This window comes from Ptiloglossa arizonensis, chromosome 9, assembly GCF_051014685.1.
Source record: "Ptiloglossa arizonensis isolate GNS036 chromosome 9, iyPtiAriz1_principal, whole genome shotgun sequence".
NCBI lineage: Eukaryota > Metazoa > Arthropoda > Insecta > Hymenoptera > Colletidae > Ptiloglossa > Ptiloglossa arizonensis.
The window spans coordinates 13,060,397-13,085,682 of record NC_135056.1 but is presented as its reverse complement, the minus strand read 5'-3'; the positions used below and the strand labels follow the sequence as shown (position 1 = coordinate 13,085,682).

At 42.5% G+C, this 25,286-nt stretch overlaps 1 protein-coding gene across 1 annotated transcript in view; it reads left to right on the top strand.

The window, feature by feature from the left end:
• Positions 1-25,286, top strand: part of LOC143150867 (uncharacterized) — a 373,071-nt gene that overhangs the window by 303,576 nt on the left and 44,209 nt on the right. The window contains exons 8-10 of the mRNA XM_076319404.1: positions 20,411-20,539; positions 20,734-20,849; positions 21,746-21,980. Coding sequence (XP_076175519.1) covers positions 20,411-20,539; positions 20,734-20,849; positions 21,746-21,980 — 480 coding nt within the window. The remainder of the gene's footprint in view (positions 1-20,410; positions 20,540-20,733; positions 20,850-21,745; positions 21,981-25,286) is intronic.

The window sequence follows — 25,286 nt, the reverse complement described above, 5'->3', positions numbered from 1 at the left end:
CACGAGACACGCACCGAGATGTTCCTCCTCCATCGTGCCTCATTTTTCTCTGTTTAAACGTTTCAGACGGTATAAACAGCAACATACGCGGAGCTCGCGCCGCGATGGGAGATTCATCTCGCGGAAAAGAAAGTTGGAAAGCTTCTCGCGTCGAAGTAACCTTTGCAACCGGTATCAACTTCGATATCGACCGATAAAATTCGATGGGTAGATCGACGAACAGTCTCTTTCAGAATAGAAGCAACGAAATTTACGACAACGATTAGCGAGTAGTAGCAATTTCGTCCAGAGATGGTCTACTTCGCGCGCGGATGTAAAACGGATGTGTCGTAAAATGTAAAACGTCAGGTAGCTCGTTCGTGAAACATTTCGAGATTCCTAGTAAAAGTTCGATAAAAGGCGCGAAACCACTATCGAGATGGGTCATTTTATCGATACGATTTCAACGCACCGATCGAAGCTACCGTATTTCACCCGAATGATGTGTTGTTTACAAATTAATTCAACAGGGTCGACGCTACGCAATTTCGCGATTCAAAAACTATTCCATCGCGTACGATACAACGCGTACTCTTGTTTCATATTTCGCGTTGATTCGTCCAATGGAACCAGGCATGCGAAACGCGATAAAATTCAGCGGCAATTATTCTAAAAAAAAAAAAGAAACTATAACGTTCCGTTCAGGCCGGTCGTGTTTACGATATCGGGCAACCTTTTCGCGGGAAAATATATCGTTCAACTTCAACGGTTTATCTCTTGCACCTGGAGAACATTTTCACGTTTATCTCGTTGTCTTGCGAACGAACGGACCGGGATGACCGCGCCAAGGAATGGAACGACCCGTAGAGAACACCGGATGTCAGGAATTTATTCCCCACGTTATTCCGGCCAGTCGCACGAACGCCCTTGTACTCGATTTTCTTTTTCGAGGATCCTCGAGAAAGCGTTCGGTGGAGAGTCGCGCCGTGGCACCGCTCGAGAATTTTCAAAACTTCGTTCGATACAGAGGAGACGTTCGAAATGAAAGAGCGAAATAAGAGCGGCGGGCGGCGGGGCGGACGAGCGGGGAGATGAAGATGATACGAAAACGAGATTACGTGTGTCGCTTGTTCCCCTTTTACCTGGTCTACTTCCATTTCGACCGTGGAGACACCGACAACGAAATTGATTCTGCGTCACGAACACGTTTCGAGAAATCGTATCGGTCCCGCGCGACAAGTAGAAAACGAGGAAAACGCGGAACCTGGAAACGGATAATCCATAAACTCGTGGGACCGCGCGGTGACAATTCCTTTGCAATTTCAAGTTACGCGGAACGGAAACTCCTATCTTTTATTTTCCACGCGTGCGTATACCGCGTGCGTATGGTTTTACGTATCGATCGAGAATTTAAAAAATCGAATTTTACCCGCTTCGTTTCGATCTACAATTCTTCTCGATCGTGCGAACGAGCTCGAAAGTAACCTGTTACGTAAATCTCACAATTTTTCGAGTTAATTCGAGAAAATAGTATCTAAAGGAGCTCTTTTTCATTTTTATTTCCATTCGAGTCGATCGATACGGTGATCTACTTCTATCGACGTTTCACAAAAACGAGAATCTGTCCTTGTAAAAACATTAATAAAAAATCTCTCTCCCATGCTTTTACAATCGATCGAGAATTTACAAGCACGAATTTCCCCCTTTCGTTTCAATTTCCAATTATTCTCGATCGTAGGAACCCCTCGAAAGAATCCTGTTACGTAAATTTCTCGATTTCGGAGTAACTCACAAACCCGGGGGAATTTTTAAAGGTAATCGCGTCGAAAGAATTCTCTATTATTTCATTCGATTGGATCGATCGTGTCTCCGAAAGTTTCGTGCGCGGTTCTGCTTCTATCGACTTTTGAAACGAGAATCCGTTTTGCAAACTGGCGAGAAACGCGCATCGAAGTAGAATAATACCGTGTGTACGTGACATTCCACAAGTAGAACACCATCGCGCGTTATCATTCAGCCATGTGCAACGTATTACCAGCCACGTGGTTAAACATCCAGGAGTAGAATGGAACGGTATGTAACCCGACTGAAACGGGCCGATACGCAGCCTAACGCTCGACGAGTAGAACAGGCGAGGGAAACATAACCGAGCACGATCGGACCATTGTTGCCGTAGAACCGACTAGTTATGGGATAAGCGTACGCTAAGTAGATTATAGTTAATCGTTTCGCTGCAAACTAACGTTCTGTCGTGTCGCCACGCGCCGGCCGATTTTTTTTTTTTCAAACGTGTCACCGCTTCGACAGATGTCCGCCAATTTGATCAGTGTATCGATCGAACGGGATAGTCGAACGGTGCAGAGAGCGCAAATCGAGTCCATCGACGAATTAATCGGTCGATTTAGCGAGCTAGTCCGGTCCAAAGACCGCAAATTTGGATCTTTGAGAACCAATTTTCGAGCGGAGCAACGGTTACCGATTTTCTACGTTCCGAGCACTCCTGTGCCCGAGCACCATTCTCGAATATCGAATTTACGAACCGTTGCCGCGAAGAAAATGAAAAAATCGCGACGAGTGCGTGAACGTTCTAAATTTCGATCGTGTGTTGTTTTTACGTGGGGAATGCGTTATCTCACGAGTTTCGGCAAAAGTACTATAGTCGCAGAAAGAAACTTTCAACGAGAATAATATCGTTATATTCACGGGTAACGAAGTATTGATATGTAATAATAATTTAGGTTGTTGACGGTCCCAATTTCGATGCAAAACTTACAATTTTAAAAGAAAAACGAAGAAAACTAATCTTGGTTAGCGCGATACAGGAGCACTTTGTAACTGTTCAAAGTTTCCAATGGGTTCGCTACATCTTGAGATATCGTGCTCTATCGGTTTGAAAAATGTTGTTCCTGGGAAACGGCTATAAGTTTTCGAATTTTCACGTCGGTAAATAGTCTCTCGAAGGATCGATGCGGACGTGCAATTTTTTCCGTTTCGAAATATTCCTTTGTTGGTTCCAATTAAAAAACAAGAAAAAAGAAACACTCCTTTGTTGCTTCCAATTGAAGAAATAAGAAAATACTGTTGTCTCCACTTGGAAAAATAATAACACACTTCCTCCCGCGTAGTTTCCAATTTGAAAACATAAAATTCCAATCAGAAAAAAACTTACACAACTCGATCGAGTTTACGTCTCCGTGAAAATGAAACAAAAAAATGAATAATTTCGAAATTCCACAACCTGGACAACTCTCCCCTCCGTTAAGCGAAGAAACGGATTCAACCTGGAGATTTTTTGTCCAGGGAATCGTCTACTTAGGGCTATTAATCACGATGACCGGCAAGTTCGTGGCGGCAAGTCGGTTATCCGCTTCGGTCCACGCTCGTGGAAACTCGAGGAGATCAAAATCTTACCGCGAATCCGCGCGAAGCGTTGACCTTCCTACCGGCCGTGAGAGATTCCTTATCCCGTGAAGTCGATGTTCCGGCCGGGACGGAGCGTTTCTATCCTTCTGATCCGGTGGAAAGTTTTCCATGAAATGTAGTGACAACGGTACATAACGGCCACCGTGCACCGGAAACTTCCTTCTCGAAAAGCCGTAAGAAACTCCAGCTGGAAGCGCCGTGAGTACGTTCCGCGAGGAGCTCGCGAGATCTCCAACTTCCTGATGATCGTCGAATCGTTGAATTTAATTATCAAACTACACCGGACCGTTTCTCGCTCCCACCCCGCCCACCCCCTCCTCTTCTAAAGGCGCTGGCTTCCGCTTAACATTCGCCACGGTTAAACTACGATCGAAGTTGGTACAAATCGTTGAATATGTTAGCCGACAGTGTCTGCAATTAAATCGCGGGACAACCAGGGACCGCGAAACAATGACGAGATAAGTCCCTTGGACACGGGAACATTGGAACCGGAACGGAGAGGGCAGATTTCACCAGCGCGAAAGTTTCCACGCCGGAAGACGAGCTTTCGAGAAAGTTGCGTTTCCGTAACGCGGAGAACCGTACGCGACCTCTGTGAAGCGTTTTTCTTTTCTTCTTTTCCAGGAGAGAGGAGTAGGGTTCTTTTTATTTTTTATTTTTTTCTTTTGCGGGAAAAAACGTTTCAATTTGGATATTAAGCCAATGGCGAGCAAACGATTCCTTGTTGAGTTCGTCGAGGTGTGTACACCGATCGTCGATCGTTACGAATGGTTTTGTAGTTTTCTATTTCGTCGTTACGCGAACAATTACGAGCGTTTCGATTTATTGGCAATTTTATCGCGGATATTTTCCATGCCCACCTTTGTGGATTTCATCGTTTATTGTTTAGGAGGTGTTATTGACCGATTCGTGGTTGCGTAAATAACTGTGGGATGGTGTGTTGGATTTGATAAAAGGCACCGGAAGAGCAGAAATATAATGGATGTACAGGGTGTGACCATTTGTTCTGTTCCACTGAATATTTTCGTTGTTTCGAACGACACGGGAACAATTTTTTAGGGTTCGAGATAATATATAACGCGGTGAAAATAGTTGTTTCTTAGGTACAAGGGTAGATTGTATACGTGGAGGTCAATTTTGTTTTTTTAAACAGAACGTTCAATTGTTTACACTCGATTTCGGTAAAGTAACGTATCCTGAATTAAGTCTCCATTACTTCCGTTACGAAACAGTTCAAAGACTACGTTTCATTTGGTCGAAATCGAGCATAAACTATTGAACATTCTATTTAAAAAAAAAATAAAAAATTGACCTTTATATTTCCCGTACACCTTCATCTACAAGAAAAACAATCATAGCATACTATGTACTCCCTCAAACTCCAACTTTTGTAACTGATATTTTCACAGCTAATATTGTACTTTTGTAACTAATATTGTCCGAAGATTTGAACGAAGATTTTCAACGAAACTGTATTCATTCCGAAAATCCATTAACACCGAATATTCCTAACTCGGACCGCGATCGTTTCTCCGGATTCTTTCATCTCTACCCCAACAAAATTGGATAGTGTATTTAAAAAAAAAAAAAAGAACCACGCGAAAATCGCGCGTCGACAATGTCGCATCATAGGAGATTTCCGGGAATGATTTCTTTCCCAAATGGTAAAATAAAATCCACACGATAGGGGATTAAACGGAACGCCGTGGCCGATCGAAAGTATTAAGGACATATTAGGAAGAGATGAAACGATAAAAATGCTATTCCGTGGTCGGGGAGTACGATAACACTTTAAGTTCAATCTCTGGCGATGGTTCACGCGCGACGTGTCACGGGAAAGGTTCCAGGATTACATACCCGATCTATCAACGGAAGCATAAGACGTTCAAAGTGTTCCGGAAGACGTAACGCGGACGATCTCATTTTTATTCTTACCACGAAAGCTCGGACCGTGAAACTTCTTCCGTCGGTGCTTTTAATAAACGTAATAGAGTGTAAAGCTTAGAGATAAGGCGTGCCTCTAGTCGTGCGGTAGCTTCTCGACCCGACATCATCCATGCTCCGTTCCACCTCCGTGATCTGCCGCCTTGAAAATTCACCCTAAAGACCGTAGTCGCGGCCAATCCCACTGGAAACAGCAATTCTCGGCGTCATCGTGCGAAATACGAACTACGGACTGGTGTGTACGCGCCATTCGGTTGGCTACGAGCGAAACTACGATTTTAGAACGCGTATCTCTTCGCTAGCGATGGAAACGCGGCTTAACTTCGACACGATTGTGTCACTTCGAAGCACAATGTCGTTTCGAAGATCTTGAGGTTGTTTCTATGTAAAAAACATTCTCGTACGATCGTGTCAATTTTACGAGACGATTACACAGCGATCTACTGTCTTAAATTGTGTAAAAATTTATTTAATTAGTGATGGTGGTTATAAAAGAAGGGCGAATAAAATTCTAAGATATATGTGTATCGAATGAGGTAGTTGTAGGAAGAAAACATTGACAAAACACACAATTAATAACTGCGCTGACTACGTTATTCTTATTTTACGCGAAATACGAACTCCAGATTGGTGTGTATGCGCCATTCGGTTGGCTACGAGCGAAACTACGATTTTAGAACGCGTATCTCTTCGCTAGCGATGGAAACGCGGCTTAACTTCGACACGATTGTGTCAGTTCGAAGCACACTGTCTTTTCGAAGATCTTGAGATTGTTTCTAGGTAAAAAACATTCTCGTACGATCGTGTCAATTTTACGAGACGATTATATAGCGATCTACTGTCTTAAATTCTGTAGAAATTTATTTAATTAGTGCTGGTGGTTATAAAAGAAGGGCGAATAAAGTTCTAGGATCTACGTGCATCGAATGAGCTAGTTATAGGAAGAAAACATTGACAAAGCACACAATTAATAACTACGCTGACTACGTTATTCTTATTTTACGCTACACGACACCTTTCGACAATTTTCCAACAATCACTGCCAATGACTGCCGATGACTACTCTTTACTACCGCCCTAAACACTCTTCTCTCGCATCTCTTCTCTTCTATCCTCACACGAATTCGTTCCCTTTCATTCTAATTCTTAATCTCTCTCATTCCATGCGTCTGGTCACGTACACCCAAAATTTCCCAGTATGGCGCTATCTCAATTGCTCTTCTTTTACACTTCACTCGCTCGTTTATTCCAAACTCTTAAGATTCTCTCCGGACCACACGCAATTCTTTTCGTTCAACGCATTACCACAATTGTGATAAAATTATGAATTCTTCCATCGAAGAATTGCAAACCAATTAGAACCGATCACTAATGTGTAACCGGTGATGTAATTAAAAAAAGCAAATTATACGACCAAGCAAGGAACGACACTAATTCCAAATATATTGGATTGTTCGGAAAGTCATTTCGTTTTTTTTTGGTAAAAATGAAACACGATTGTTTTAGAGTGTATAAATATTTTATTAAATTATATATTCTCCATTTTGGAAAACGAAATGACTTTTCGAGGAACAAGCCAATAATTCCAAATATATGAAACGTTAAACCGCAACTACCACTCCGCGTGGAAGCAATATGACGGAAGGAAATATTAAGGCGTATTCTCGTCCCTTCGCGTTCCTGAAAAATGCAACCTTAGAATCTTGTATACATAAAGAAACGACGATAAGAAAGAAACAGGTGTAACTTGCTCGAAATGCACGCACACAATGTACGTATATGCGCTGAAATAAATCTCGTAAGGGTTCATACGATAAATACGAGGAAAAAAGAATTTCGAACAATTTCTTTCGATGTTTCGTTCCACGAACGTTGTTCCAAAGAACCACGAAGATCACAGTGTTAAAAAAACCTAGAAAAGAAACCAAAAGAACAGAAAAACTACTCGTACCTTTCGCGTACACCCTACAATAAAATACACTCCTTGATCTTGTCGGAATACCCATACATACAACACGAGCAGAACTCGAATTAGAAGATTCGCGAAAAATATTTCTTACAGTTTAGTCGCGAACCGGACGAACGAAATAAATATTCAACGCATCCGCACCGGTACGGTTAATTCAAACGAAGGGGGTGTAGTTTCGCGAAAAGTTGACTAAAGTGGTCGCCGAAGTTAGTTACGCGGAACAAACGGGCGCGATGCAAATCCATTTTCCCGCTTATCGAAAGCTTCGTTAATTTTCGAGCGAGCGTGGCGACGCGACGCGACTCGACGCGACTCGACGCGACTCCCGCTACCGGAGATTCGATTATTTCGATTTTCGTGTCCCTCTTTCCTTCTTCGTCTTCGCTTATTTTCGCTTACCGCCTCTGTTTCCTTTTTTCTTTTTTTCTTTTTTTTCGTTGTTTCTCGTCTCGTTTGCACGTTTTTCGTTACGGTTTTATCGCGGGCCGCGCCACGCGTTAAATCCGGCTCGCTGCGCGGAAATGAAGCGCGGCCGAAACAGGATGGAAATTAAACGTGACGCGAGGCCGCCAACTTCCGTTTTTCTCTTGCGTCGCCGGAAAATAATATCCGGCGCATCCTGTTGCTCGTCTTCCGCCGTCTGGTATAAATTTCCATGTCGCGGTTCCAACGTGTACACACGTGCTAACGGAATCGAGTACCACGTACACGATCGAAGTTTATCGACCGATACCGATTATACTTTAACAATCAGCGGCCACGTGAATAAACAGATTTACGTTTCGTCCGCGTACGATCCGCGACACCAACCGATACTCCACTCCGACGTAACGTACTAAGCGATTCGATTGCATTAATTATTACCGGGCTCGTTCTGTAACTGCAACTGGACGATCGACTCTGCAACACACCGCAACACGCTTTGGAATTTAATCGAAACACAAACGAACTTCTCCGGATTGTAACTTCGCGCGATTGTTATTGTTACTCGTTTGCAGCTTCGCATCGTTTCCAAGGAGATGGTCTTACGATCCAACGTGAAACCTTTTAACGCGAATTTAATATACCGATAACGGATTTTAACAATTGTAACACACTTTTCCTGTATCGAGTTAAATTTACTAGAATTGGAGCGCGGAAGATTTATTTTGCATTCGGGGAGACTTTGATGATAAATTTGTAAACTACAATGTTGGTTTTAATTATTAGGTCGTTTGGAAAGTGATTTCGTTTTCCAAAATGGAGAATATATAATTCGTTTCATTTTCATCGGAAAAAAACCAAATCACTTTCCGAACGACTCAATATTTGAAATAACTGAAGTAAGAATTTTGATCGTTGTATCTCGAGGAAAGGAAATATTCTTATTTCATAGTAGAAGTTAAGAGTACAAAGTACAAGTGTAAGTATGTTCAATGCTTCGAATGCTTCGATTGTTATTACTGCGTATTTGTAGCTTTACTTTTGTACCGTTGTTCGAGAATTACTGAGACATCGACCTGAGTCTTCGTTGTTATATTTTGAAGAAAAAGATATTTTTATTCCACAACAAGGTACACGAAACACGAGTGTAGGTGTGTTAAGTACTTTGGAACATTTCTTACTGTTTCTTGTATTAAATTTTAAACGTCAGGCGAAAGGGTCCGCTTCGAATTTTAATTCATAAATTAAGGTATCGTCGTCGTGTTGCAAACCGTGGCTAGTTGAACCTATTGAGTCCCAAGCAGCGCGATCGCGCTTTTCAGATTTTGTGTCGAAAAATCTCAAACATGAAAAAAAAAAGCGCTGTTCGGTTGTCGCTACACATCTATCATTACCAAAGAGACTGATATATCATCTCTCATCGAAATACTCGATCATCGATTTACCATTGAATTGTTTATCGAATACGGTTAATCCATTATCAGTGTCTCGAATCGTTCAGACTTTGTCTATTAGCGATGAAAGTGTTATAAATAACTATTCAAACTTGCAATTACCGCGACTCGTTTTCGTTCGACGGTGAACACTCCAGACAGGAAAAATGAATCGTTCATTTTTCGACGGCGTTTTTTCAATACCCCTTGGGAGTCAAACTTGGTTAAGTCTCCAAGGTAAATTCAAAGATACTACGAATAGTGACTCATGGAAAAATGTTCGTTCCAGCAGAAGGGCCGATAATCCGATGGCTCGATCCTCCCACAACCGCCATACGACATGGTTCGCTGCTTTATCGGGTTCCCGCTTTCGATTCATTCTCACCAGTTCCAATAGAACGAGACCTGGAGGAATTGGTTATCCTTAATAATGGCTTCCGTAGAAGTCGACCGTAACTTAGCATAGAATAAGGAAGTGGGTGGATCATCCTTTCGGAAACGAGCCTCAAATCGTAGGGGAAACTTCTCGAGCGAATTTTTGTTTACCCATTACTTCCTACATTCGCGTTCCACTTCGTAACAATTCGATTTGTATCCATTCCTTTGATCGATTTGCGCAAAATGTTGCTTCTCTCGTGTATGGAACGTTTCTACAGTCGATACATTTCATTCGTATTTTTTCGATGTTCGTTACACATCTAATCTTAACCAAAGAGACTGATATCTCATCTTTCATCGGAATTACCATCGATCTACCATTGAATTGTGTATCGAATACGGTTAATCCATTATCAGTGTCTCGAATCGTTCAGAGTTTGTCCATTAGCGATGAAAGTGTTATAAATAACTATTGAAACTTGAAATTACCGCGACTCGTTTTCGTTCGACGGTGAACACTCCAGACGGCCATGAATTTTACCTTAAAGCTCGTAATTATTATTTCATTGTCCAGGTCTAGACGCCGGTGGAAACTTGCCCGCGAGTTTCGTGTTTTAAGAGCTCCTAAGCGTCAATACGCGGTTTATGACTAGTTTAGCGCTTAATCCGTTCCTCGTTATCTTGTCGTAGCTGCAGCTGTTGTCATGGGAATGAAATGGAACAGGATTCCTCTCGCGGTGAAACTTGCAGCCGATTGCAAATGACCCTTCAGCGAGCATCCACTTCCCTCGGCTCGGCTGCATTGTTATTTGAAACTGTTTTCGCAAAATACGATACTGTCTCGTCGCCACTTTCGTTCGCGCGGCTCGCTCGGTTGGTTCGCGAAGAGAATACCCGGTGCAATTAAACCGGTTGAATTTTTAACCCTTTATTGTGCCAAGATTGTGTACGCTTAAAAAGGAAATAATAAAGCGAAGAAAGGAAGATACGAAGGGGTGTAGAATGAAAAGCGAATCCGTAAAAGTGAAAGAAGATTTTCGGTACAAAAGTGTAGATACACACTGTCGTTTACTTAACGTTGTAAACAATTGAATGAAAATATAATACAGTGGTAAATGGTAAACACAACCGGAGAAGAGAACGAAAGAGAAGTAGAAAATATTCATTGTTGCATCGTTGCGTCGAGAGCTCGAACATTGTAACGCGAATCGAGTTTGGATCGTGGATAGTAGAGATAAGGATAAAGGTAAAATCAAGTGTTGGGCACAGAAGTGTAGATATGTAATAGGATTGTTCGATAAGTTTTGTCGAACGACAAGAAAGTTTATACTGTTACTAACTAACGTTGAGAACAATATAACAAAACTACGATAAAGTCTTGAATGGTAAAGACCCCGGAAGAGAAACAGAAAAAAGAGTAGAAAGTACTTTCATGAAAATATTAATCACTGCATCGAGAGCTCCAGGATCCAAAAGTGTTGTTCAAACGAACATTGTAACACGAATCGAGTTTAATCGTGGAAAGTGGAGATAAAGATAAAAGTAAAATCAAGTGTTGGGCACAGAGGTGTAGATATACAATAAGATTGTTCGATAAGTTTCGTCGAACGACAAGAAAGTTTATACTGTTACTAACTAACGTTGAAAACAATATAACAAAACTACGATAAAGTCTTGAATGGTAAAGACCCCGAAAGAAAAACAGGAAAAAGAGTAGAAAGTACTTTCGTGAAAATATGAATCATTGCATCGAGAATTCCAGTATCCAAAAGTGTTGTTTAGACGAACATTGTAACGCGAATCGAGTTCGAATCGTGGTGAATGGAGCGAAAATTCTTGACCCCGATAACAACGTCGTGAACCCGTACCCGGTGTGGCTGAACCGGATACTCTCGAGGCGTTTGTTTATATTAAAGCGATACAACGCGGGGAATGTTAACGGGTAGCTTCGAGTTAAATTTAAGCTCTTGCGGAACATTCGACGATTCCCTGTACAAATACGAGCAAATCGATTCGACGGTAAATGAATTATTCCTGCAAATTGAAAATTCGAACGACGGAAACTTGTTCCCGGTGCCGATTTTGTTAGCGTAAACCACTATTGACACTCGTCGGCAAATATTCCCGGGTGGAGGTGAGGTGGGGGTTTGAAATGTCTATAGAAAAATTCGATAACCGAACGGACTAAATTAAACTTCCCCGTCACCAGGTCCAAGTGTTGAGGTTCCTTTGTATACAGTCTGGATATCGTTCAAAAGAGGGGGGATGGTAGAGAAAAAAGGGAACAAGTGTATACGAAAAGTCCAAGGATCGACGACGTTCACCGTTACTTTGGCAAAAGTCCGAGGTCCCAATGGGTTTAGGGACAACTCGAGGCTCTCGAAGTCGAATCGATCGATCCCTTGTTCCGGAAAGTACGCATTTATCTCGTTAATTAACTCACCGGATAAAATATTGGCCCGCCTCCCTCGGTTCTCTACAGCGAGAGGAAAGGAAACGAGGAAATGGTTCCCGTTTGTTCTGAACTTGAAAATGAAAAATAGGAGCGTAAATGCAATAAAATGCACGCACCTGTGCATCTGTGTGCGTATACGTACGCGTGTTAATTTTCGCGATCGGTAGCCATTTGGGCAACAGTCGAACGAAATTGAAACATCGTACCGTGGGAACGTTCGATAGCATTTTCATCTGTTCGTGCAATCCGTTACTTTCCGAATAGATTTTATTTAATAATTTTTCTTCATTTTTTTCTCGAGTCGACTGTTTCGTAATCGTCGCGAAATTGCACACTTGGTTTGCAAAGCGTCGATGAATCCTTGCAGACGGTACAGTAATTGTTACCGAATAAGTGGAACAAGTACGCGCGCTCGCAGACGTCCCAGTAGAACATACCGTTGCGGTCAGACGTCGCGCGAGTAGAACACCAGCGTGTATATTTGATTGCACGGTGAGTAGAATGGCCCCGTTTGTGGCCGGACGTCGCGTCGGTAGATTGTATACATCTGTATCCCCAACAAAGCCAAGTAAAATCGCTCGACTGTGATCAGACATTGTGTCAATTCTGGGCTTGCCGATGTACAATACCGTGGTCTCGAGGATCTGTGTACTTTTATCAATTTTACAATAGATTTTGTACTTCGATCCGTACACCTTGATAGCAATTTCATCGAGAAATTGTATACCATGGTCCAGAAGTTTCGAGCACCCTTTGATCTTTTTCTCCTTTCGAACATTTCGTATTTCGCTACGTAGACTTTAACAGCAATTTCACCGAAACTTACACCGTGGTTTGTAAATTCGATTCTTCGATGTTTAAAATAAATTAATATATAAAAAACAAAGAAAAGGGCGTATCCAGAATCACAAGTACACGATCCTGTGTCTGTGTTCTTCCAAGTGACTTCTTGCGAGCCGTGCACGATTTTTCTATTTCATTTTTATTTTTTTATTCGTACCGAAGATACAAATTTTTTAAATCTACTAATTCGATCGTGTTCTCGTACACGACCAACGACACGTACTGTTCGTTCTACGGTGTAAACGTTTCGGTAGAATTGAAAGTTTCGCGCGATTCTGATCGTCGAAGACGGTCGTGAAACACGGAAGAGCGGATTCGCGAGAACGCGGAGCATTAATCGCGAACGGGATAGAACCCGGCGGTGAATTAATCTACATTAGTTAGTTCTATGGTTCCACATTAGCTACACGCAGTTACGTGCAATATCTGTTGGTGCGGCCCTGATTACGTAATAGGAACGCGATGCTGGCTGGTGCGCCGACGCATCTAATGTATCCGCGTGCCCAGTTATTGCCATCCGTGGGGATTATTACCGTAATTGCATTCGTTGCGATTCTCCGGTGCAATTGTTCCGACGACGTTTAATATGCCCGGGTCGTACTCACGTCGCGCCTGTGGCTAAAAACAAAAATTCTATCGCCCTTTTTCTTTTTATTTTTATTTTATTTTTTTCTGTTTCCTCTCCTTTTATTTTTTTATTTTTTTTATCGAATATGACACGAACATCGAACGCAACACTCGGTGCGTTATTATCGAGATCGAGACTGTCGCGATGTTGAATTCATCGAACGAATCGGTGAAAGTGCGAGAGATGGGAAATATTTAACGGAGGAAACACTAACGTTGTAAATATACAGAGTGTTGAATGGAAAGAAAAAGAAATCACGAGAGGAGGTTACTCGCTTCGAAGAGACAATATTTTACAAAATTTCAAGGTTGTTTTCTTAAAACAGAATAGCTCATAATGCAGCTATTCTAATGCAACTGCAGCTAGTAAGAAAAATGATCCCGTGCAAGATGATCCTTTAACTCGTACGATACAAAGTTTTCTTTACAGAAGACTGGTCGAAGATCGAAGTATCGTGCACGATAGAATTTTTTTTTCGTTTAAAAAAAAAGAATCCTCGTAACACATAAACCATGAACAAAAATGTCTGTTTATTAAACTGTTCGATGTTCCGGATACTCAGGTCGAATGGAACACTGTGCAACGTTTAAAAACCAAACTGCTCGTTACTAAATTACATCGTTACGCTGTAAACCGTTCGCGAAACCATTACATTACATCCTCGTTTGAAACATCGAATTCCCGAGTGCGATCGCGAACGGTATTACCACGATCACGTGGTTCCCCATGGAATTATTCCAGCAACGATGTGGCCCGAAACGTGGCTCGTAAAGGAACGGTATAATTTCCAGTGAATTTTTCGCGAACGAAACGAACCAACGAAGACGCTGGAAATTATTTTACCAGAAAATCCTCCGAACTCGAAACCATCGATTGTCTCGACCATCGAAAGGAAGTTTCGCCGCATTGTGCGATCCACTGTTCGTGCAATTCGAGCGAAAGAACATTGTTCCCAATGGCCGGGAAGAACTCGCGAAACGAGGCGCGCTGAGAATTTATTATTTCTCGCAATTCGTAATTGTTTCCCCGGCGGTCGGTGGTCGAAGGAAAAAAGAATGTTTCACGGAGACCGGATACGTTGCAACGAGAAGTATTTCGCACTGTTGGAATGAATGCAACAACGATCTTAAGGGTGGCAGATGTCGATGTCAGTTTTAAGAACTGTCTTCGTTTTCCTTTTGGTTTTTGTTTTTAGTCGAGTTCCAAGTCCAGAGTTAGAAAGACCACACGACACTGTCGTCGTTCACATCAAGACACATTTCTTCGAACTTTATATTCTTATATATACAATAACTGTGCTACTAGATACGCGAGATCTCTGGATATTATAATAAACTAGATATTATAATCTGAACTTTACAACACGCGCGTAACAATTTAATAACCAACGAATTAAGAGAACCTCGCGAAAAGGAGACGAGCCCTCGAACGATGTACCATCCGAAGGTGTTCTTAACGAGGAATTCGCGAACAGAGAAATTTCGTTGGCAAGAAAGTTCGTGGTTAGAAATCGCAGTCTCGAGACGATCGTAAAGTGGAATCGAGTTCGATTCGATGGCTGGTATCGGTTCGTTTAACCGGGCAATAATGTGAAATTACGGTGGCATTAAAATGGAAAAACGCGCGCGTTACGATCGCGATGAGTTTCGTTATAAATTTATATCAACGAGGGGTAGCACGGGATCGGGGAACGGGGGATTCGTTCGAAAGTTAAAAAACGAAACAAAGGCCTCGTAGGTGATCCGATTTAATTCACTTTTTGTTCGATCGGAATTAAACGAAGAGGGGCATTGTTCGAAGGTGGACGCAATCGACAGATTCGAGTGGGAAATTTTTAATTTACACCGTCGGATTTGCGGGCGAGTAATTCCGGGGCATTTTATAGCAGCTTGAGTGCTCACAATACACCGGCCCACGGTGCACCTTTTTTACCCCTGTTCTTTCTTCGTTTTTCGGTTTTCTTTTTTTTTTCTCTCCATTTCTCTTTTTCGTCGCGCGCGCCCGAGGATTGTACGAAATGGAGCCGGAGGAATCCGATTTTCTGGTGTTCAGACCGCTCGAGTAGAAAATGGCGCGCGAAACTATCTCCGCGTTCGGCCGGTTACTTCGAAAATGAAAGCACTCGCGGTCCCGATGTATTAGCCGCCGGCCTCCATTACGGAAAATCGAATAAACTGACGAGGAACATCGCCCAATTATCGCTTCCCGATTCCTGTCGGGAAATTTACCATACGCCGGCGGTGCATTGAAAAATAATAAACCGTTGAGTTTTTTTTTTTAACGATATTCGTGTTCGAAGAGAAAAAAAATCACCCTAAACGGACCTGGTATCCATTTGGTCAATTTTTCGATTTATTAACGAGTACGAATGGTACGATGTTATAATCAAAAAATATATATGTATTCGATCAATTATTTCTCGAATTACCACTACCCTTCGTTTCAATATTCGTCCCAAAAACTAACGCTGATCAAACAAATACTGACTATCGTAAATCAAACATACAACCAAACCGTTTGACCACAGTGGCGCCATCTACTAGGACGAATTGTTCTTTGAGCATCGAACACTTTTCGCGAAGTATTTCTTCTTTTCAATTTTCATTACTTCCCGACCGAACCTTCTGTGCCCCGTTAATCAATCCGTTATCTATCTATATATATTCGATCAATTATTTCTCGAATTACGACTACCCTTCGCTTCAATATTCCATTACAGTCGCAAAGATCGTTTTCAGCGTCCCAAAAACTAACGCTCATAGAACAAATACTGACTATTGTAAATCAAACACACAACCAAACCGTTCGACCACCGTGGCGCCATCTACTAGAACGAATTGTTCTTCGAGCATCGAACACTTTTCGCGAAGTATTTTTTCTTTTCAATTTTCATTACTTCTCGACTGAATCTTCTGTCCCCCGTTAATCAATCCGTTATCTATCTATATATATTCGATCAATTATTTCTCGAATTACCACTACCCTTCGTTTCAATATTCAATTACAGTCGCAAAGATCGTTGTCAGCGTCCCAAAAACTAACGTTGATCAAACAAATACTGACTATTGTAAATCAAACACACAACCAAACCGTTCGACCACCGTGGCGCCATCTACTAGAACGAATTGTTCTTCGAGCATCGAACACTTTTCGCGAAGTATTTCTTCTTTTCAATTTTCATTACTTCTCGCCTGAACCTTCTGTCCCCCGTTAAAATTAAAAAATACACGCTAAGCGCTACCAATCGATACCAAACCCGTTCGATCGATCCTTTCTTCGCCAAACTTCAAAACGTAGACGCGTTATCCGCGACGTACTTTCCGCAAACGAGTCTACGCCAATGTCCAAGCGATGATTAGCTTCGGTACACGTTGAAGTGTACTTCCGTTTCCTCGGTTGTAATTATCTTAAACGAAAAGAGTAGAACCGTTGGCCGAGTCGCGTGAGAACGGGCAGACCGAACGTTTTAATAATTGACACGTGTTTGCACGGAAGAAAGTGAGACGAGCCCGGTGAGAAAAGGGCACGGTCTCAATTATGGAGACGCCTGCAACCCGGTGCGGCTGGCTGACGGTTAATTATTCAGAAATTGGCGACGAGCCACACGTCGCTCCACGGTGCATCAAGTAGTCGCGTGTCTTGGACCGAGATGACGAAAGTTCGGTGCAGTACACGGTGGGCCACCGAGAACGGAAATTTTCACGCGGAAAATCAACGCCCCGTGACGAAAATCGACGCAACACGTCCCTACGCCCGCGCGTACAACTTTCACCTATTAATTACTTAACGCCTCCTCCGCTTACGGCAATTAATTACAATCGCGGACGGAGCTTTCGAAAAGTTCCACGGTGGGGAAGTAGTGGGGGACAACCTGTTACGTGTTTAGAATTATTTCTTCGGCGGTTTCGCGTCGTTTAATGAAATTTCCCGAACGACCGACTCGATCGAGCCGAGCGAGGGCTCGATCGCGCCAGGAAAACCTCCATTAATTCGACAACGATAATTACCACCGAGTAATTAATCCATCGGCGTAGACTCGCCATCGATTTCATTTCGTTCGCGGCGAAGTATCGCGGTGATATTGTTATCGCGCATCACGGCCCGAGGGGCTTTAATCGTCGCGATTGAACACCCGGAGATGCAAATTGCCGCGCGATCAGATTTTCAGGAAACTTCACCGAGCCGCTATTTCGGATCAGATTTCGGTTTATTGGGGGAGTATCGATAAATAGAAACAAGATTGTCCCGTGGTGCTCCGCGCAACGTTACAGACGTTACGTACGCGACGATCGTAGATGGAGGTTGTTTAAATTTCGCGAAATTAAAAAGTTCCCGGGAGTTTATTCGAAAGCAACGAACGATTTTCTCCAAGTGTACGAGTACTTACAACCGGGGAATGTTCCCGAGATTCTCTCCGTGTTCAACTTCGCGATATCGAGTGCACGGAAAGTTGGGAATTCTGCGGTTCGAAGGAATGTTACGTGATGTTTCTTTTTCTTTTTTTTTTATAAACGGTCGAATATATTGCAAAGTTACGGAAGACTTTTATTAACGCTGTTTCAACGTTTCGCGTCTACGCGGGTCCGCTATTTACATCGAAGACGAAACGGTACTTTTAATAAGTAAAATACAATAATTGGAGCACCCTGTACGTAATCTCGTCTCTCCACATCGAGTTCCATGGTGTTGGAATGAATGCAACAACGATCTTATGGGTGCCAGATGTCGATGTCAGTTTTAAGAACTGTCTCCGTATTGGCGTGGAAGGATCATCCGCGACGCGGTCAACAGTTTGGCAGTTTTCCTTTTGGTTTTTCTTTTTAGTCGAGTTCCAAGTCGAGAGTCAAAAAGACCACACGACACTGTCGTCGTTCACATCAAGACATATCACTGTATACGCATTTCTTCGAACTTTATATTCTTATATATACAATAACTATGCTACTAGATACGCGAGACCCCTGCATATTATAATAAACTAGATATTATAATCTGAACTTTACAACACATGGAAATCAGTATTTGATCGATCGTGAAGTCCAGACCTACCCTAGTTAAATATGTTTTATAAATTTCGAAAATGACTTTCTCTACGATAAAAACTACAGTAATTGGAATTCCGTGTGTATCAATAAAGTTCGGATCTATCCGAGCGAAGTGTAATTAATAAATTTCCAAACGAATATCCCGGACAATTTTACAGTCAACGTTTCCTCGCAAGTATTCCCCACAAGTTTACGGTCCATACCACGGGATCGATATTTCCACGAAGAATCGGCCACTTGTCACCTCGTATTCGAGGTACAAAGTACCTTGTTTATCGCGCGCGATATTTTATTATACAGTTGCACGCGGTGCTCCAAGCCCGCGGCGTCGATCCAATCTGAACTCTAAATTACGCCTTAATAGTCAAGCATCCGTAGCCCAGCCCACGAGACGTTCCCTAATTTGAGCAGATTATTAAAATCGTATCCCCGTGATCCTCGAAATGAAGGATCGCCTCCGTAGGCAAGCAACGCCGGAAGTTTTCTCGTAAAATAAATCAGACCGTCCCATCGTGGTAATTCGACGCAGCCGCCTCCGACCCGTCGCTAACATCGGATATTTTCTTAATAGTAAAACTTCCATGGAAACCGACTACTGTTCGTCCTCATGAACTCTCTGATAAATCAGTACACCGTGCACCCTCGCTACTTCGACAAGCCCCCCCTTTTTATTCGATTTTGATTCTCGCGTTCCCTCTCTCTTCCTTATTTCATTTTCCATCCTCTGTATCATCTGTATTTCAGATATACACTTCGCTGAAAAGTCTTGGGACACTTAGGACTGTGTTAGGACACTGTGTTACGCCCCCCTTTTTATTCGATTTTGATTCTCGCGTTCCCTCTCTCTTCCTTATTTCATTTTCCATCCTCTGTATCATCTGTATTTCAGGTACACACCTCGCTGAAAAGTCTTAGGACACTTAGGATACTTAGGACTGTGTTAGGACACTTGACGCTTCACAGGAGTCTGAGAAAAATTAGATTCCTTTTAGAAACATTTAGAGAAATATTTCTCTGAATATTTCATTTTTAACGGTGTAATTTTTGTCCAGGATGAGAGAAATATTGCCCGTTGAAATATATCAAAAAGATGGCTGAAAAGATCGTTAATTGATAATATCAATCGAGTTTTTAATTACAAGCTGTATTGATATTTGGAAACTCGTAGTATTTGTTTCGTATTGGAAGGCAACTTTCTAGGTTTCTGGAAATTTTGGCGAATCGAAGATACTAAATATGAGAACCTATCCTCGTAGTTATAATTATGAAAGTTCGAAGGTTTAGAGTACATTGAAACCATGGAATAATAAATTGCGGAGCCAATCTTTCCCATGTTTGTCAAATAACATTAAACGTGTACCTATAATTATCTGTGCAACGTTAAACGTGTACCTATATCGGAGAATATAAGTAGTTTGAATTTTATAATGCGTGCCAAATACCAAAGTTTCGTTAATAATAGTATCCTAAGACTTTCGAACGACAGTGTATTTCGACGCTTTCGAACACCGTCCAAAGTTCTCGATGAAGCGATTATCTTTTGTTCCGAACGAAGGAAGATACTCGAGACAAAGTCACTGCGAGAGGATGCATCAAAAGTGGAGTCTAAATTTCGGGCGATATCTCGTTCGTCGTGAACGTGTTTCCAAGGGAATGAAAATTGTGAACGTATCTCGAGATAAGAAACAGTTCTGGAGTTGAAGAACAGTCCTCGTGGAATTTTACCTCGTTTAACGATGCATTACTGATTTGGAAAGTTCAGACCTTTCGTTAGAGTTTACCTTGCCCGAGAACTTCGAGCGGTGAAACAATAATTAAGAATGAAACGAACTCGATCGAAGATCCGACCAGTTTGAATGAAATTCATTTCTTTGCACTCGTTTGTTGCAGTCATTGCACCAGCGACTACATAGCTGTGTATTCGGGTCCAACGACGTCGAGTCCTCTTTTGAAGATGCTCTGCGGCCAGGAGAAAACATCGTTGATGTACAACGGGCAAAAACTGCTGGTCGAGTTCAGGTAAGAATTTTTATTTCACCTTTGAATTATTCCCGGTACGTGCTGCGACATCGATCGTGCGAAATTATTGATGCGCGCACGTATGGAATTGAATTCAATGTATTCTTAGATCGTCGATATTTAAATTTATTCCGTAAGGGGAACCCGGAGATGTGAAATGAGACACGTCGTCTAAGAAAATTCTTCCTTTTCAGAACTGGCCCGGAGGTGCTACCCTTCAACTACAACGGTTTCGTCGCGAGCCTAAATTTCGTCGAACTTACGACAGAGGCACCGACGACGGTCACCATGAGCAACGTAATTAAAAATCGTGAGTGTCCGAACGAATACGTTCCACGATTACGTTTCCCTGTTCGCGTAAAAATTTATTATATTCGACACGATTTTATCCATTAAAATATAAAAATCGAATATCAACCGTGAAACACAGAAATTAATATCTACTCCGATCGATTCGAGTAATCCTCTTTGCTTCAAAATGTTTTCTACCTCGATTTTCATATCATTCGCGATAACAATATCTAGGAATTGTTCCGATGAATTCTTCATGCTTTTCGTAGACAGAATATCAGTAACAATAATAACGCGTCTTTATCGTACCAAGATTAAAAAAAAGAAAAGAAATTATACATTAAAACGAAGATAAAAATGAATACAATATATTCAGTACAGAGACTAAAGTTATTAATTCGATAGAAGAACGAAGTGCAGCTACGAGCTACTATTAAACGAATTCGAACGATCCGAGGAATCCAGAAAGTGCATCGATGCACTTGCAAGAGAAAAAACCTTATAATAAGAGATCATCCAACCGTGTAAAATCCTTCGTGATTTTGTTCTTCGTTGAAAAATATTACTGTACATATCTTCGCTCAAAAGTGAACCACAATCCCGCCCAGTTCCTAGGGTCGTCCTATGTACAACTATCTTTTAAACGACCCTTAGATAAAGAAAAAAAAACCCCAGCGATACAATGCATCGTCGAATCCTGAACGATGTTCCCTAATTAAACGATTCGTCGATCGGACGACCCGTTTCGCGAGTGTCCTGAGAAAGGTCTCGTTAAAGCATGCTCGCGATAATTGATTCCAATCCGTAGACCGTGTATTCCGATTTCAATCGGAGCACGACAACCCCGAACCGGGTCGTCCTTGTTTCAAGGAAGCTTCGCCGCGTTCAAGGGTCCGCGTTTCCACGTATTTTCAGTGGACACGATGAAGTCGATCGGTTTCAACGTCCACTACAACAACCGTGATCTCCAAGACCACCGCAAGGATCAGGGCTCGGTGACGAGCAGCTGCGACCTCGAGGTCAGCGGCGAGGAAGTCCGCACCGGTCGTCACGACACCAGAGGAAAACTCAAGTCCACGACGTGCCGGCTCGTACTACGCGGACGTGCTTATGACACCGGACACGTTTCGCTGACCAGTTACAATATCAGGTAATGCTGGACACCTTTTCTTATCTCACGACCTTGCGCGAGCACGAGTTTTACCTTAGCGATCACGTGGACTTGCAAACTTACCCTGCGCGATCACCGATTCGTTCTACGGGCTAATTCGCAAAATGACAACCCGGTATCGCGAGGCTAGTTGCGCAGTATCGGATTTTCCGCGCTCGCTTAGGCCTGCTTCGAGCGTAGGCCTAAACAAGATAACGCGCGCGCTCGGACTTGAGTTAACCCTTTGCGGACGGGACGGTTCAAAGTGAACCGTACCGTGGTGCCGAGCTCCTGCCGCGATAGTCATTTAAAATTGCCAGCGCATATTTCTGCTTAACCTCGGCCATCGACATGCATTTAGGTGGGACACATATATGCGTTTCTCGGCTCTATCAACTTGTGGCGGCGCTACCCACGCTTGCCACCAGAGGGAAACTCACCACCAACCGTTTCCCGCAAGTTCCCGTACCTGCTCCGATCGGTATATATACGATCCCATACCGATCTTCCAATGTCCCGGCGTATAAGGCAGGGCCTGCTAGAATGCCTTACTGACGAGTCCACTAGCAGGCCCGAGATGAAACGCTTCTCCCCACTTCCTATTCTCCTTCCTCAAACATCTTCAAACGCATATATGAGTTCCTCGGCCAATTTGATAATTTGCGTAAAACGCATATATGCGGCGCTCGTCTGCAAAGGGTTAAAGTAAACATTTAGCGCCGATCGGTCCGCTAGCTTTCCTGGAAGGCACGAGTATCCTTTACAGGGAGTCTTGCTCTTGCGCGACGACCGACCGTGAGAACGCATGGGGATGAAAGGAAATACATGTGGTTCGGAGAAAGTGAAGAGTATTTGGAAAAGACGAACGATTAGGACGAACATGATCAAATGTCTGAAGTGAGAGAGACTGAGGATTGGAATGAAAGAGAATTAATGGGAATGACTATATAGAGCGCGAGAAGAACACAGTATCGGACAGTATGACAAAGTATGACGACGAGAGTATGTCCGAAGAATGTGTCGCGGACAGTATGACCGAAAAGACGACAAGACGAGACCATTGAAAGACGTTACCAAGCGAAACTAACCACCGACACTACATCTAACACTATTATCGCTGTAATTTATAATAAATATACATATATCCATAAACCACGCACGAGTACGACAGTTATTTGGGGGCTCGTACGGGGATCGATCGCTCAAAGATCTCTACTCAAGTGATTCGAAGAGAGAAAAACAACAGTCGCCTATGGTGGTCCCTCGAGTTTCGAGTTCGGTCTCGTGTAGTTTCGAGTTCGCGACGCAAGCCGATGGAATCGATACGATCGGTGTCCAATAGAGAAACGCTCGATACGAAACGTTGGACGTTTATCCAAATCTACGATAACACTGCCTGACAAATTGAAACTGTTTCCCCGAGTTTACGAAAAAATATCATTCCCCAAGTTTACATAACGTGAATAGGTTTTACCACTTTATGATACCGATTACCAAATTATCACAATTACCAGTTTACGATGTACTTCTTAACGAAGAATTATTGTTCGTCGCGAGATAAATGGGGAGATAGATGGAATCGAAGTTCGGTACTCAAGATTCGATTTTTATAAATGAAAACGCAATGTAACAATGAGACAGTTGAACACAGTCACCATACTTCCAATGAATTCACATATTCGTCGAAACGTATTTTATATCACCGATACAATTTCTACGGCCATTACAGATATTATTCTTCATGCATATATCCAATATTATTCTTGATGTATATATCGAATATTATTCTTGATGTATTGCGCGATATCGTCTACCCGGGTTCCAATATATTAACAAGTTTTCAATAATACCGAACACTTTCCGATTGTCTCGGTATATTGCATAAATCGGAACTATCGTCCGTAGACGATCGATACTGTTGCTAATATTCAATATTGCATTATAATATCGACCAAATGTGGCTACCTTTCGAATAGCTTTACGACGATTTAATTCTGGGTTCTATGTTTCGTAAGGTTGGGTTTAGCGATATCTTCTGCAGGAATATATGGAGAATATTATCGGTATCCTTTAACTCTTCTGTGCACGAGTTGGATCTCACATACACAGCGCGTTTAATTTTATCACCGTCGTATGTACACCGAAAACCCGGAGAAATTGCTTCCGGATGAAATTCAAATTTGGCTATCAAAATTTCTATGAAAGAATCGTTCCGCTATTGATTAGCATTTCGTAGCGCACGAACCAGCAGTTAATCGATATCGTAAAAGAATGCAATTTACAAGCAAAAAAAAAAAGAAAAAACGGATACTTTTCGCAGCGCGAATATTCGAAAATATTCTACGTACACGAATCTTTGCAGTGTGTATTCCTTTATTTCCGAGAGATGTATTTTTCAATTTAGGACAATTTCTAGTTTATTTTCCCAGGGATTCTGTCATATCTGGATGAATATTTTGCGTCTTGTGACAGTTAAATAATAATATGTACAAAGTTTTTTCTCCAATCGATGGAATTAGTAATTTTCTCTCTTGCTCGTGTACCTGTCGAGGATAAATGTGTTGTAAATCGTTTGGTGGATTCGAAAGAGTCACGAGAACAAAGTTCTCGAAGTTACACGATACGTTAACAATTATCAAAGAAACATCGGTGAATAACACCGAATCTTCGTTTGAATCGAGCCGAAACCGTTCCCCAAAGGTAACGAATATTTCACCCTCGTGAACGGAGACGTTTCCATGGTAAAACTGTTCGGAGAAACGTAACGGTTAGCCCCGTAACATTAAAATAAATCACTGGCGGTTCTCTTGGAGCGCTTCGGGGCCTTTGATTCACCGTTTTCGCTTTCTGCTTCATCAATATTTTTCACGTGGCACGCGTGACCTGCGGTCGAAAAGGCGTGAAACTGGGGTCGCTTAACATGCCTGTGAGAAACTCGGGCACGGTTTTAAGGCGATTGCATTCAACCGTGAGGCCAGAAGCCACACCGGAAATGCAGTCACGTAGCCAGACCGTGCCCCCTCCGCTCGTACCGCCTCGTCCGTGGCTGGAATTGCATTTCATTTGTTTACCTTTTTCGTGGAGCCCGGTTCGAGGGTCCTCGATGAGCTTCCCACGAATTCGAATCGCATTCGAGACCGACGATACTGACGCAACTCGCGGAAAATCAGACGCGAGAGTTTCCTCGTTGGTCGTGGTCATCGATCCTCGAACGTTGATCCTTCGATTTAATTACTCGGCGTCCGGTGCAACGAGACAAAAAGAAAAAAACATTTCGCGTGCGGTGAATCACATAACGCCGAATTT